General features: G+C 42.6%; 1 protein-coding gene across 1 annotated transcript in view; it reads right to left on the bottom strand.

Annotated features, from left to right (window-relative positions):
• Positions 1 to 16,211, bottom strand: part of LOC133649207 (gamma-aminobutyric acid receptor subunit alpha-2) — an 84,806-nt gene extending 68,595 nt beyond the window's left edge. Inside the window, exon 1 of the mRNA XM_062046043.1 lies at positions 16,074 to 16,211. Within this exon, the coding sequence (XP_061902027.1) occupies positions 16,074 to 16,105 (32 nt within the window). The 5' untranslated portion in view covers positions 16,106 to 16,211. The remainder of the gene's footprint in view (positions 1 to 16,073) is intronic.
• Between the last annotated feature and the right edge of the window lie 753 nt (positions 16,212 to 16,964).

Genomic DNA, 16,964 nt, shown 5'->3' with positions numbered 1-16,964 from the left:
GGGGACATGTCCTACACCCATGTGCCCACCCGTTCTTTGACCCCCTCACCTCAGGCAGGAGGCTGCAAAGCGTCCAGAGTCGGACCACCAGGCTGAGGAACAGCGTCTTTCAGAGTTCAGCATCTGTTAGATCAGTGGTTCTCAACCTTTTTTCAGCGATGTACCCCCTGTGAATTTTTTTTTAATTCAAGTACCCCCTAATCAGAGCAAAGCATTTTTGGTTGAAAAAAAGAGATAAAGAAGTAAAATACAGCACTATGTCATCAGTTTCTGATTTATCAAATTGTATTACAGTGCAACATATTGCTCTTTGTAGTGGTCTTTCTTGAACTATTTGGAAAAAAAGATAGTTTTTATTTATATTTATAAAGGATTTTTGAATTGTTGCTATTTTTAGAATATTAAAACAAATCTCACGTACCCCTTGGCATACCTTCAAGGACCCCCAGGGGTACGCGTACCCCCATTTGAGAACCACTGTGTTAGATGCTGAACTCTGATGTTGCTCTGGAGCAAAATATAGCAATACCAGTGCCAACTGTGCTGAACTGAGCTTTTATTTGATTTGGTTTGCTGTCATTGTTTTTACTTTCTTTTTGCACTACAGGATCACAATCTATTGTGTTTTTTTAATCTATTTTGTTATAATGTATTCATAATAACCTATGCTATTTGTGTTATGATCCGTTGCCCGGATCATAGTTGATTTACGTTTTTGAGTCACTTGTTGTTTAAGTTCTGTTTCAGCACCCCTGTTTTGTGTCTCCTTGGTTGCTACGGTTATTCATTGTGTTCACCATTGGCGTTGTTAGGCCTATTTTAGGGGGGCTCTAGCCCCCCTAAAATATTCTTAAGCCCCCCTAAATAATTTGGTGTTATATTTTCTTTTCTTTTCTTTTCTTTTCTTTTCTTTTCTTTTCTTTTCTTTTTTTTACAAATACATGCCGACATATTCATTATAAAGTGGCCCGAATATGAGTTTCAATAAATAATCATATAACCTGTCATTATTCACTCAGTTTCCCCTCACTTCATAGCGTAAGGTAGAGAGCCCCTTTAGTGCATCGGTATCCAATCCATTCCACTTGTTCATATAGAAAATGCCCACATCACTCAAAATCCAGTCCACATTTTCTCTGCGACCTTGCTTGCGGTCCTGCGGGTGTGCAGCTTTGAAGCACACAGCAGAACAAGAACGTGAACGGATGCAAAATGGCCATAAGAAACTTTTTTAAGAAAGTAAGTATTCATCACTGCTTGTAGTAAAATGTATTAGCTCCACTTTACACCAGGTCTGTGTTTAACAAATAAAAACCTGTCTAGCACACTATAGACAACCTCTGTGCACGTCGTACATTTGTTGTTTTGCAGGCAAAAGTTACATTCCCGCTCTAAAACAATGCGGCTACTTAGTTAGCTGGTTAGAAATGCATCATGAAGGTCCTGGTTATTTATAAAGTTAAATGTGCACTCTTTTTTACCATTTGCTATCTTTGGGGTTACTTCCTTCTGGAGCATCAGCTGTGTTTCTCACTTTACACATGGAGGAGAACAGGAGCTGAGCTCATTCACGTATGACTATCATCAGTAGATAACAATAATAATCAATCCACAACCCCTATTGACCTGTAGGAGTCAGGGCAGAGGAGCACAGAAAGTGAGAGGGGAGAGGCCTCTACTGGAAAGGTGAGTAGGAGAATAATGATTCATATAAATAAATATTGAACTTTTTTTTAAATGGATTATTGATAAGCCATTTGTTTTATTTATTTCTGGGTAGATCATGTTGACTATTGGTCCTCCTTGGTCCTCCTATTTATTTATTACAACGCCAAAATAGGCCTATTTTGGCGTTGTAATAAATAAATAAATAAAAAATGGCTTATCGATAAGCCATTTGTTTTATTTGATATATATATATATATATATATATATATATATATATATATATATATATATATATATATATATATATATATATATATATATATATATATATATGTAGCCGAGCTAAATTTTATTTTATTTTATTTTAATTTTGTTCAATTATTCACATCATTTTTTGTTGTGAACTTCCCCAAAAGTGTTTCTCATTGTAAATAGGTTCCACTCTATTATTTTCCGTTACATACCTTTTTGTTTCCCTGGGGGGTGATTTGGCGTCGCACCTTTGTGACCAGCTTCAGTGAGCACTGACGCTCGGAGCTGGTAAGTCATGTTTATGTCTCTCTCCTTTTGTTTTTTTAATAAACTTTTTGGTTGTCGTTTTTAAAAGTGTTTTGTGGGAATGCACACTGTTTTGTGACTTGTTGGTGTGCATGTGTGTTGAATTCCCGAATGGCTGTTGAATTGTTGAAAAAAAAAACGAACTTTTGTATGCTAAAGGATGTGTGGATTAGCTTGGTTAGCTTACTGCTAGCTGCAGTTGTTGTGGGGTCTCCTGTCTCATGAGTGTGTGCAGGGGTCAGGGGCTCTGCTGTGTGTCTGTGTGGACATCTTGTGTGCCGCTGTAGCATTTATATGAGTGTGTATTTTTTTCTTTATTCTTTAGTGGAGAGAGATTCCGTTTGCCGTGGACTGTGTGTGACGCCCTGTTTTTGTTTTTTCCAAAAAAAGGTATGTCTGTTATGAGTTTTTTTGGCTTAGTTTATTGTATAACAAATATAAAAAGAATTGATGTGGGTGGGAAAGATGAGGTGTATTGCTGCACATTTAAGGATCCTTTTTCTTAATATATATTGTTATTTGCTGAAGTATATATTTTATATACTGTGTTTTATTTAATTAATTTATTTGAGACTATTATGCTTTTTTTTTACCTTTATTATTATTATTTCCATTTCCACATTTAAACATGTATAATTGAATTGAGTGAGCACTGACGCTCGGAGCTGTGGAGAGAGATTCCGTTTGCCGTGGACTGTGTGTGACGCCCTGTTTTTGTTTTTTCCAAAAAAAGGTGAATAAATCCCCGTGATTCAACTCCGGTGTGTGTGCCTCACTAAGAAAATACACAACGCAGAACGCTGACTGTTACAAAATGGTGCCGTGACCCGGATTCTTCAGATCAGCTGCTGCAGATCGCCGAGGTTATGCTGTGAGCAAGTAAGCGTATCGTACAGCAATCAGAAGGGATCCGTTGATCGTTGAGACTTTTGATAAAAAGTGATTTTGTTTTACTGTGGCTGTGTTTTTCCACAATTTATCATTACGTTTCCTCACGTACAGTGTCTTTATACCACGTGTCTCTGTATAGTTAAATTTTACGTCATATTTCCACTGTTATATTCATTGTGTTTGAAATATAATGGACTTTACACCATTTGGGAGGGGTAGAGGGTGGATGCAAGCAGGGACTGCAGAGCAAGCTAGGCAGCCAGGCTGTAGCAGCCCTGATGGTACCCCTGTAGCAAGGCAAATGTTTTCCACTCCCACCGTTGCTAATAATGACACCCTGGCACAATTGCGTGACCTTTTAGGGGAGTTGGGAACCCACATTGGTGACACTGTTGTTAGCCGCATATTAGCCAACCAAACACCTTTCCCCACTCTAAGTCGCCCACACCCCATGACACCACCCCCGCTCGAGCCCATACCCTCCCCAGTTGATTTGTCTCGACTGAACATCACGGTGAATGCAGCTGTCAAGGAACCATCGATGTTTAGGGGGGATGGCTCAGACAAATACACCGTACAAGAGTGGATAGATATGATGGACGCTTACCTGCATAAAAAGAATTGTCCGACTACAGAGCAGGCGGATGAAATCCTCAGTCATCTTTTGGGACGAGCTAAGAGTATCGTTAAAGTGGGGCTGAAGAGTAGTGCTGATATCAACACACACCCTGAAGTGGTATACGACATACTCAGAAGATACTTCAGTGACTCTCCCATGTCTGGCTTACCGATGGCTGATTTCTATTCTACACAGTCTGACGCAAATGAGAACCCAGTGGATTACTGGGTTCGGCTCAATACAGCAGCCGAGCACGCTGACCAGCATCTGCGGAAAAGTGGAGAGAAGATGGAGAACATGTCAGCGCAAATTGCTATGATGTTCATCAGGAACTGCCCCAACCCCGAACTCTCCAGTGTGTTCCGATGCAAGCCTATCAGCAAATGGTCAGCCGTGGAGGTGCAAGAAGCTATCGATGAGCACCAGAGGGAGCATCAGGCAAGGAAGAGGGCCATTAGAGCAGAGAAGTTCAAAATGGTGACAGCAGCTACCACTACCTGTCAACCTGTAGTTGAGGAGCTGACTGCAACGAGAGCGGGTGTTCAAGAACCTTCCACACAGACAAAGGTGAGTGCAGTCACCACTTCAGAAGCAGGGGCTTTAGAACGAGTACTAAGCATGCTAGAAGGCGTTTTGGCCAGAGCAGCCTCCCCTGTCCAACAGCCAACCCAGTGGACACGCCCCACTTCTTGCCGTGTATGTGGTGACAAAACTCACATCACACGTGAACACTGCATGAAAGAGAAGAGGTGCTTTGGGTGTCTGGAACCTGGCCACACAAGGAGAGATTGCCCACGGGCCGCTCCACGCCAAACCCAAGCAGAGAACCACACACCCAACCAGGGAAACTGAGTCGCTCACATTGTGGAGGGCAAAGTGTGAGTGCGTCATGTCAGACCCTCAAAACTGAAGAAGACATACATGCAATATATGAAGAGAGCTGCAAGACTGCACCGAATGGTAGTGTCATGATTTTCCAGAATATACACAAACTTGAGAAGGCAGATGATCTATTCTACACTGATGTGCTGGTGAATGACCAAGTTGCACTATATGCTATGCTAGACACTGGTTCAATGGCTTGTACGATGAGTGAAGAAGCAGAGGAGGAGCTCCACAAGGCAGGGTTGCTGGCAGAGGGTGCCCAGTCCACCAAAGACATTTTTCTGGTGGGTTGTGGTGGTGTGCATGTGCGACCCAAGTGCATTCACCAGTTAAAGTTGAAAATCTACGGACAAGAAGCAATCGTGCCCACACTAGTCGTGCCAGGCCAGCGTGACCAAATGATAGTAGGCACCAATTTGCTGAAACACTTGCTACGCCAATTCAAGCAAGATCCCAGCTATTGGCGCGTGATGAGTAAAGCTGACTCTACTGGTGAACCAGGCATCAAGCAGTTCTTGAGCATGCTCTCGGGCATAACAAGATGGAAAGGTGACATTATCCCAGACATCATTGGAACTGTGAAGCTTACTAATGCCGTGACACTGGTACCGAAACAGGAGCACATAGTGTGGGGAAAGCTTCCTGGAAAGGCTCCTATCTCAGAGGGAAGTACCATACTGGTGGAACCAGCCAAATCACACTCCAACCGGAAGAGCGTCATGGTAGGGAGAACTGTGGCGTCAATGAGCGGAGACAGGTGGGTTCCTGTGAAGGTTGTGAACCCAAGTGACAAGCCTGTGACACTGAGGAGGAACATGAAGTTAGCTGATGTTTCACCATGTGTGGCACTTGAAGACTTTGACCTTGGAGTGGACTATGTCGCCAGCACGGAGCTAAAAGCACAAGGCCAAAGCGTAAGAGTAGACACTGACCATGTCCCTGACACCTCTGTAAGTCTCGCCCTTCAGGATAAGCTTGCTGATCTTGGATTGGACGACATAGATATCCACTCATGTGAAGTGTCCCCTTATTGGAAGAGTCAACTTGTGGAACTCATACAGAGGCATGATGAGGTGTTCTCCAAGGACAAGCTGGACTGTGGCCTAGCCAAAGACTTCGTCCACAGGATCCATCTGACTGATGAGCGCCCCTTCCGACTAGCATACCGCCGTGTCCCACCAAGCCAATACCAGAAACTAAGAGATGTCCTTTCTGAGATGGAGGAGAAGAACATCATACGCAAGTCGTCAAGTGAGTGGGCCTCGCCATTAGTACTGGTTTGGAAAAAGAGTGGGGAACTACGCATTTGTGTGGACTACCGGTGGCTTAATGCACGCACCGTGAAGGATGCCCATCCAGTACCTCACCAAGCTGACTGTTTGGCTGCGCTAGGGGGAAATGCCATATTTAGCGCCATGGACTTGACATCGGGGTTCTACAATGTCCCCATGCACGAACAGGACAAGAAGTTTACTGCCTTCACTACACCAGTAGGCCTCCATGAGTTCAACCGACTACCCCAAGGCCTGTGCAACAGCCCGGCAAGTTTCATGCGCCTCATGATGAGTGTCTTCGGAGACCAAAACTTTTTGACCCTGCTGTGCTACCTCGACGATGTTTTGGTCTTTGCCCCAAATGAAGAGGAAGCCCTCAAAAGACTCGAAATGGTCTTTAAGCGGTTGAAAGGACATGGGCTTAAGTTGGCTCCGAAGAAGTGTAATTTCCTCCGGCGAAGTGTCAAGTTCTTGGGCCACATCATTGATGAGAATGGGGTTTCCACTGATTCTGAAAAGATACAAGTCATTACAGACATAAGTGAAGCGGACTTGATGATGGAGGATGGAGTCACACCTTCAGCAAAAAAGATTAAGTCTTTTCTCGGTATGGTAATGTATTACCAGAGATTCATACAAAACTGTTCCAGTATGGCGAAGCCCCTGTTCTCTCTGACCGCTGCTGCGACTGGAAAGGCCAACACAAAACGGGCTTCTCACTTTAAAAGGCTCAGCCCAGGGGATTGGGCTCAAGAACAGAGCGACGCATTCAACCAACTAAAGGCTGCTCTGTTGAACTCAGTTGTGTTGGCCCATCCGGACTTTGGTCGCCCTTTCATCCTCTCAACTGACGCTTCATTGGATGGATTGGGCGCTGTCCTCTCTCAAGTCCCTGAAGGAGGGAGCAAAGCACGTCCCATAGCCTTCGCAAGCAAAGCCCTGAGTCGCTCACAAACCAAGTATCCAGCCCATCGTTTGGAGTTCCTCGCTCTCAAGTGGTCAGTGTGCGACAAATTCAGCCATTGGCTGAAGGGACACTCCTTCACTGTTTGGACTGATAATAACCCGCTAACCTACATCCTCACAAAGCCAAAGTTGGACGCTTGTGAACAGCGGTGGGTGTCGAAGTTGGCTCCATACGACTTCAGTATCCAATATATCCCAGGCAGTAAGAACATCGTTGCAGATGCCTTGAGCAGGCAACCCTTCATCAAGCCACGGGTCAGCAAGAGACTTATAGCAGAACCATATGAGGCTCTGCTCGAGGAAGCGCAACATATTCGGGATGCCAGGATACAGGATGTGTTTCGGCTGAGTACCAACAGCCAAGAGGTAAAACTGGGCGGATCTGAAATGGCATGCAGTTCAATGAGCAGTGAAGAAGTGACGGCAGTCTTGGATGGTCAGATTGAGTGGGGTGAGGGACCCAAAGGGAGAGTGATCTCTTGGCTGGTAAATGATGTACATAAGATTGTTCCACCAGGAGAAAGTGCCTTACCCGTCTTCTCCCTTAAAGAGCTTCAAGACAAGCAACAGGAAGACACTATACTGGCAAGAGTCATTCACTATGTGGCACGTGGCAGGAGGCCATCGAGGAGAGAAAGAGTTAAAGAGCCTCTCAAAGTCCAGAAGACTCTAAAGCAGTGGGAGAAGCTCAAGATGTTGGATGGCATCCTATATAGAGTGAGCAAAGATTCACTAACTGGGAGAAGGCGGTACCAGTATGTTGTGGCTGCATCACTGGCCAAGCAGGCTCTGCAGGGTGTCCATGACGAGGCTGGGCATCAGGGACAGCATAGGACTCTATACCTGGCGAGGCAGAGGTTCTTTTGGATTGACATGGAACGAGACGTCCGTGAATATGTCAAGTCGTGCAAGCGCTGTGTGGTGAGCAAGACACCCGAACCCGAAGGGAGAGCGCCTCTCGAGAGCATCAAAACAACAAGCCCTCTCGAGATGGTCTGCATTGACTTTTGGTCAGCTGAAATCCCAAATGGAAATACTGTGGATGTCCTGGTCGTCACTGACCATTTCACAAAAATGGCTCACGCCTTCCCATGTCATGATCAGTCAGCAAAGCAGGTTGCTCGTCAACTCTGGGATCGATACTTCTGTGTCTACGGCTTTCCAGAGAGAATTCACTCCGACCAAGGAGCCAACTTTGAGAGCCAGCTGATCCGAGAGTTGCTGCTGATCTCTGGGGTAAAGAAGTCGAGGACAACAGCTTATCATCCCATGGGAAACGGTGTGGTCGAACGCTTTAACCGGACATTGGGAAGCATGATCAGAGCTCTCCCTCCAAGAGCCAAACAAAAATGGCCCCAAATGTTGCAGACATTGACTTTCGCCTACAACTGCACCGCCCATGAGTCGACGGGCTATGCCCCGTTTTATCTAATGTACGGGAGAATTCCCAGACTCCCAGTTGACGTAATGTTCCACAATGTGGAGAGGGACTGTGACATTGCTGACTATGATAAATATGTCCTCAAACTGAGGGAGGAGCTAAAAGAAGCATTATCATCTGCCCAGGCCAATGCTGTCACCAGTCAGCGTCATCAAACTGAACTGTACAACCAAAGGACCAAAGGTCATGACATCGCTGAGGGAGACCAAGTACTCTTGTCAAACAAATGTGAAAGGGCACGCAAGAAGTTGTCGGACAAATGGGAGGCTGTACCGTATGTGGTTGTCTCAAGAGACCCAAGGTGTCATACCTACCGGATAAGGAACACTTGCAGTGGTCATGAAAGGGTTGTCCATCGCAACCGCCTCCTGTGTGTCAACTTTCTTCCACTTAATTTGGAGAATGAAGAGTATGTTGAATCATCATTCACTGAATCATCTGAGTCAAGTCATGATGAGACACAAAGTCGGGTTTCGGATGTGGTGACGAGAGATGTCACAGAAGACAGAACAGCCAGTTGGATTCTGGACAGTGCTTCTGCCAATTCGCCATCAGAATGTCTGGATGCTGATGAGGAGCTTGAAGACCCAGATCTGGATGAAAGTGCCAGCCAGAGGCCAAGGAGTGTGTCAAATGTGGTTGATAGGACAGGCCATAGCGACGACCCCCCAAGCACAGCAATCAGTGTTGTCTCCTGTATAAGAACGAGGGTGGGTAGGCTGGTGAAACCTGTAGATAGGCTAATTCAGAACATGACCCAGAAGAAAATATCTGTTTGAGTTACAAACCTCTGTAAACCATCAAGTACCATAAGATAGTTGTTTAATCCGATGTTTGGGTTGAACATGTATTACAGTAGCAGTGATAAATATTAGGTACTCCTTGTCTTGTCAAAGGTATATTTTTTTATTACCTTTGTAGAGTAATGTGTAAGGTGGTGTAAAAGGCACCTCTTTTTGCAAGTGTACCCAGGAGGGTTGCGCAGCCCTCCTTGGTCATTTTCTCAGTAATGTGAGTAACTAATAAGTTGCATAACGTGAATGTATTGGAGTACTCTGCTAAGTCTTGAAGTATTTTGGTGAAGTTCAGAGGGGAGTATGTAGCCGAGCTAAATTTTATTTTATTTTATTTTAATTTTGTTCAATTATTCACATCATTTTTTGTTGTGAACTTCCCCAAAAGTGTTTCTCATTGTAAATAGGTTCCACTCTATTATTTTCCGTTACATACCTTTTTGTTTCCCTGGGGGGTGATTTGGCGTCGCACCTTTGTGACCAGCTTCAGTGAGCACTGACGCTCGGAGCTGGTAAGTCATGTTTATGTCTCTCTCCTTTTGTTTTTTTAATAAACTTTTTGGTTGTCGTTTTTAAAAGTGTTTTGTGGGAATGCACACTGTTTTGTGACTTGTTGGTGTGCATGTGTGTTGAATTCCCGAATGGCTGTTGAATTGTTGAAAAAAAAAACGAACTTTTGTATGCTAAAGGATGTGTGGATTAGCTTGGTTAGCTTACTGCTAGCTGCAGTTGTTGTGGGGTCTCCTGTCTCATGAGTGTGTGCAGGGGTCAGGGGCTCTGCTGTGTGTCTGTGTGGACATCTTGTGTGCCGCTGTAGCATTTATATGAGTGTGTATTTTTTTCTTTATTCTTTAGTGGAGAGAGATTCCGTTTGCCGTGGACTGTGTGTGACGCCCTGTTTTTGTTTTTTCCAAAAAAAGGTATGTCTGTTATGAGTTTTTTTGGCTTAGTTTATTGTATAACAAATATAAAAAGAATTGATGTGGGTGGGAAAGATGAGGTGTATTGCTGCACATTTAAGGATCCTTTTTCTTAATATATATTGTTATTTGCTGAAGTATATATTTTATATACTGTGTTTTATTTAATTAATTTATTTGAGACTATTATGCTTTTTTTTTACCTTTATTATTATTATTTCCATTTCCACATTTAAACATGTATAATTGAATTGAGTGAGCACTGACGCTCGGAGCTGTGGAGAGAGATTCCGTTTGCCGTGGACTGTGTGTGACGCCCTGTTTTTGTTTTTTCCAAAAAAAGGTGAATAAATCCCCGTGATTCAACTCCGGTGTGTGTGCCTCACTAAGAAAATACACAACGCAGAACGCTGACTGTTACATATATATATATATATATATGTATGTATATATGTCCTTACGTAACATCACCAGAATGATTGACAATTAGGAGGACCAATAGTCAACATGATCCACAACATCCTCTAGTATACCTTTAAATCTTTCATATATATATATATATATATATATATATATATATATATATATATATATATATATATATATATATATATGAAAGACTTAATATATATATATATATATATATATATATATATATATATATATATATATATATATATATATATATATATATATATATATATATATATATATATATATATATATATATATATAAGAAAAACCCAGACACCATCTTTGTAGTCATTATTCTCCTGCGTGGACTTCCGTCTTCCTTTACAATGAGTGAAGCTGCACGAAACCTTGTGTCTGCAATTGTAAATAATTTAGTTTTTAAGTTTTGTGTTTCTTGTAGAATCTATATAAAGTAAAATACATTAGCCTATTGTTAAAATAATGAAAAAAATATCATTAAATATATTTGTTTTATTGTATTGTTACATTAACAGCTGTTGTATTATCATAGGATGGCTTGTTAAACATTTCATAGGATTTTCAGAGGGAGGAAATACCAAGACATTTAATATAAAATGTAAAATTAATAAATACATAAAAAGAAAAAGAAAAAAAATGGTTAAAAGCCATCGTCCTTCGCATTTCATTTCGTCCCGTGCATATTTTTTTACCGACCCCGGGGCCAAGGGACTACGTTAATCTCAAGCCCTGGAAGTTACATTTTATTGTTTGCATTATTTGTTTCGGCATTGCACTTTGGAGATGGTCCCTCAGCTCTTTGACAGCTTTGGCTCTTTTTCAGATCAGCAGACGGACTCTAAGTCTTTCTTATTTAGCCGTTTGTGAAGTTTTGTGCTTGTGCGCTACGTTCGCTCGCATCCTGTGCATCTCCTGGGGGCTAAGCCCCCCCCCCCCCCCCCTGCCCTTAAAAGCTAGTGACGCCCCTGTTGTTCAACTTGCCTCTGTCTAGTGTTCGGGACGTTCACTTGTTCCCTGGCAATAATCAGAGAGCTATTTATTCCATCCTGTCGCCTCACTCGGTCTGGTGCTTTTATTTGCCTGCACACAACAAGTTACGTCGTCTACCCTTTGTATCCCTGAGCTAAGCTTGGCCTTATGCTTTTCTTGTCAGCTATTCCGTTAGCTCCCCGAGCTATAGGCACGCTTGCTTTGTTTGTTTGTTCCTGCCTGATTTATGAGAATAAATCACTGTCTTACTTGCACCTTTGCCTCCGAAGTTCCTGCTGCATCTTGAAAGAACAATCCGCGCATCACCATGCGTCCTCGACTTAACAATTTATAACCTATTCCATTTATACCCTATTCTATTTACATTATGGACATACTATTGTTCTTGAGGTAATCATTGGACTAAAACTGGGACCTAAATGTTATGCCATGTGTCTCATGTGTGCTGGTATGATGATAAAGTTCCTTGAATCCCTGAATTTACATTTTCATACACATTTGATTCAGTCCATAGTTTTACATTATTGTTGGTGATAAATCAATTTAAGCAACAACAAGGTTTTGGTAGTGTCCAAGGGGCTTTGACAAAAGCTGCTACCAATGAATCAAATAGTAATTTATCAAACTGCATGGGGTAGCTGTCATCCATTGGAGGTATAATTAGTGGAAAAGGTTAAAAAATGACATTGTTTTAGTTGATTTTCACTACTTTATTCAGTATCAAACCCGACAGGGTCGAACCAGACAGGCGATAGCGATAGGAAACAAGCCACAAAAAAAAAAAGAGTCATTAGCTCTTTGTCCAGCGCAACTCTTAAGGCATCAGGGATTGAAGTTTTAAACACCCACAGGTCACAGGTACACCTCTTGTCAGCCAATCCCAGGGGCAGCACCTGAGTGAGTCTATGCATGTAGATATGGTCGGGTGCAAGAATTGCTTTGAATGCATGATTGTTGGTGTCACATGAGAGCATGTGTGAACATTTAATAAACGCACAATCTGTTGGGATTCCATCCCATCCCAGCAGACGAAGAAACAACATTGTTGACAATGTTGTGCTTTGTAAGACAATTGCTGCATGAGGCTGCGCAAGGCGGCCATTAAAACAACAGTAGGTACCAGCAGCAGGATGATCAGTCAGCACTTTGCAAGATTAAGAGGCAGCAAAGCAAAGCAGCCACAAAAAGCTCACACATGCATCGAAACAGAGAAATGGACTTCAGGGGTCGTAACATTTTCAAACAGTCACCGCCTCCCTGCACTACATTTTAAACATCAGCCACCGTTCTGTCGATCTCTGCTCTGATCCATACCTGTGACAGGGGATCAATGAAGGAGGCCATTGCGATAAAAAGTGACCGCCGGGCCTTTTACCACGTCCAACAATGACTGCGTGGAAGAGGAAATGTCGAAATGTGTCAGGTCGCTCAAGAGAGTGCTACTGGTAACATGTAAACTGGTACTACCTGTTCCATGGTCGAGTCGTCTGCGACTAAACTGTCTCCCCCATCAAGTGTACTTGATGGGGAGGGTGGCTAGACACCCAGTAGAACAAAAACAATATCTGTCAAAGGGCGGATGAGCACAAGAGTGCCAACGGCCATCTAGCAGGTTCCAGTACACCAAACTTTAAGCATGACTACCCCCAGGACCCAAGAAACCCAACTACCAGGAGTAAACTAGTCATGATGAAAAGTTTGGGAGAAGGAGCTACACAAGGGAGACAACCCTAACAGAAAACAAGACCTCAACGGCTGAACAGGGAACTGTGAGGGCGGATGAAGGCTACAACAGACTATAGAAGTGCCGTTTGTCTTGGTTCTCCATGCCACGGAGTCCACTTCTTAATCTGCCAAGTGCTGTGTGTTTGACAAAGCGCAACTTCAGATACAAAAAAAAAAAAAAAACACGTTCAGGCGTCCATCACCTCATCTCATCTCATTTATGTAATCTACATCATCATACCACACTATAAGTCTCTTGGCGATCAAGGATTGGCAATGGGGGCAGGCTCGTGAGGCTGGGAGCCCCTAGTCAGAATTGACACGTACAGCGGGAACATTTTGCAATAATGTCGTTCTTGCTTCTGGATTCGAAGTGAAGAAGCAAGTTGGTCAGCGGTGTTCTGACTGAGCAGTCCTATTTAGGATCCACTCTGCTCACCCAATTTTGGGAGGGGGCTAGAAAAGGTGCCCTAAACATAGTTTCACTTCGCCTACTCTGCCTGGGATGCCGCGCCCAGGGTAGCACCACCCAAGCGGTAGTTAAAAGAAGGATATGTACAAAAATATGAAACTTGGAACTTGGAATATACGAATGTTAATGGACAACGTAAAGTCAGACAGACCAGAGAGAAGAACAGCTTTTGTGGCAAGAGAACTTCAGAAGTTCAATTTTGATATTGTTGCTCTCCAAGAGACCAGGAGAGCGGAAGAAGGCCAGTTAAGGGAAGAACAGGGCAACTACACTTTCTTTTGGAAAGGAAAAGCAGCAGACCAACCCAGAACACACGGGGTAGGATTTGCCATTAGAAATGAACTACTTGGTCAACTAACAGAACAGCCCGTGGGTATAAATGAAAGACTTATGACTCTAAGAATCAGCCTAAAACACAACCAACATGCTACTCTCATAAGTGCATATGCCCCAACTCTAGGTGCTGAAGAAGAAACTAAGGAGGCTTTCTATGCGGAGTTTGATGAGCTCATCTCTACAACACCACAACACAATAAACTTATTATTGTTGGTGATTTCAATGCAAGAGTTGGAAAAGATCACAATATATGGGAGGGTGTAATTGGACATAATGGTGTAGGTAAAGCCAATGCAAATGGGGCCTTACTTTTGACCAAATGTGCGGAACACAGTTTGACAAAGGAATTCCGTCAAAGTGTCCCAGCAACACCCAAGATCAAAGCACTGGCACTTGATTAACTATGTTATAGTGAGGAAGAGGGACCAACAAGATGTGCTTCATACCAGAGCTGTAACTGGTGCAGATGAGTGCTGGTCAGATCACAGATTGATTGCATCAGTTATGAGGCTAAAACTAAATGCTCGAAGAAAATGTCACAACAAACCACACAGCAAAAAATACAATGTTGAATGTCTAAAGGAAGATGAGCATGCCATGGAACTACAAAGAAACCTGGAAGAAACAATACCCAACAAATCCCCTACAAACATCACAGAACACTGGGAGCAATTAAAGGTAGCAATCAGAAAAGCATGCGTTAACTCAATTGGATACAAAACCAGGAAACATGAGGACTGGTTTGATCAAAACAACCCATAACTGCAACAGCTCATGAATAGAAAAAGGGAAGCTTTCATACAACTTAAGAATTACCCTAACTCCATTTAAAAAAAAAAATCAATATCAAGAAATCAAAAGTGATGTACAACGAACGGTGCGAGGCATGAAAAATAAATGGTGGCAGTCAAAGGCTGAAGAAATACAACTCTTAGCTGATAACAACAATTGCAAGGCATTCTTTACAGCAATAAAAGAGATATATGGACCATCTATACAAGGTCAGGTGCCCCTCAAGAGCAAAGACGGGGGTACCATTCTGAAGACCAACAAAGAAATCAATGCATAGTGGCGAGAGCATTTTGAAGAACTGCTGAACCAACAAACTGTCTATAACAGGGATGTCCTCAATGCCATACCCCAACAGACCATCAAAATGGACCTAGGAGACTTACCAACCCTGGAAGAAATAAAGAAATCCATCTCACGAATGAAAGCTGGCAAAGCGGCAGGCCCAGACGGAATTCCAATTGAAATATTTAAGCATGGTGGAAACAAACTACAAGAACATCTATATCAAATTATACTAAAAATTTGGAGCGAGGAAGAAATACCACCAGAGCTAAAGAATGCCAACATTGTGAAGATATACAAGGGAAAGGGTGATAGAACAGAATGTGGCAATTACAGAGGCATATCACTACTCAGTACTGCCAGTTCCTGTCAGGAATCCTCAACACAAGACTTCAGACCATTGCTGAGGATATACTCCCAGAATCTCAATCCGGCTTTAGACCAAACAGAGGAACAACTGACGTGATATTCTCAGTGAGACAACTCCAAGAAAAATGCATTGAACAAAATAAGCCCCTCTATATGGCGTTTATTGACCTCACAAAAGCATTTGACACTGTCTCCAGGGAACTACTTTGGGAAGTACTTGCAAGATCAGGATGTCCTCCAAAATTCATCAGTATAGTCCGATTGATGCATGACAATATGACAGCTACAGTACTTGGGAATGGCCATGATTCTGCTCCTTTTGAAGTAAAAACTGGAGTAAAACAGGGATGTTTGAAAGCCCCGACACCTGAGGAAGCTGCAAGCCAGAACAAAAGTTTCAAGGTCCACAGTGGTAGAATTTCAATATGCCGATGATAGTGCAATAGCAGCTCAGAGTGCTGAAGATTTGCAAGTAATACTGGATGCATTTAACTATGCATACACACAACTTGGACTTAAAATAAATGCAAAGAAAACACAAGTACTCTACCAACCATCGCCTAAGGACATTATCCTACATCCACCAGCAATAAAGATAGAAGAAGTGGCTCTTGAAAATGTAGAAAGCTTCACATACCTTGGTAGTATAATGTCTTCAAATGCTAACATTGATGCAGAAGTCAAACACAGAATCAGGAAAGCTGCTGCAGCCTTTGGCAAGCTTAAGACTCAAGTGTTCCAAAATCACGACATCAGGCTAGATACAAAAATCAAAGTGTTCAGAGCAATTGTTATAACAACTTTGCTATATGTTTCAGAGGCATGGACAGCATTTCAAAGACACATCACAGCACTTGAAAGGTTTCAACAGTGATGTCTATGCCAGATGATGAATATTAATTAAAGGCCTACTGAAATTAATTTTTTTTTATTCAAACGGGGATAGCAGATCTATTCTATGTGTCATACTTGATCATTTCGCGATATTGCCATATTTTTGCTGAAAGGATTTAGTATAGAACAACGACGATAAAGATCGCAACTTTTGGTATCTGATAAAAAAAAGGCTTGCTCCTACCGGAAGTAGCGTGACGTAGTCAGTTGAACTATACGCAAAGTTCCCTATTGTTTACAATGATGGCCGCCAGAAGTGAGAGAGATTCGGACAGAGAAAGCGACGATTTCCCCATTAATTTGAGCGAGGATGAAAGATTTGTAAATGAGGAAAGTGCAAGTGAAGGACTAGTGGGGAGTGGAAGATGCTGTGAGAGCCGGGGGTGACCTGATATTCAGCTGGAAATGACTACAACAGTAAATAAACAAAAGACATATATATACTCTATTAGCCACAACACAACCAGGTTTATATTTAATATGCCACAAATTAATCCAGCATAAAAACACCTAGGTGTTTGTTATGCTAGCTCCTAGCTCCTAGCTACTAGCTCGAGCTAGTTATAGCTCGAGCGGGTAATATGGACGGGATCCCGTATATATAACCCGCCAATACAATTCAAACACCTGCACA

Source organism: Entelurus aequoreus, linkage group LG04 (assembly GCF_033978785.1).
Source record: "Entelurus aequoreus isolate RoL-2023_Sb linkage group LG04, RoL_Eaeq_v1.1, whole genome shotgun sequence".
Classification (NCBI taxonomy): Eukaryota; Metazoa; Chordata; class Actinopteri; order Syngnathiformes; family Syngnathidae; genus Entelurus; species Entelurus aequoreus.
This window is presented reverse-complemented; position numbering and strand designations above follow the sequence as displayed.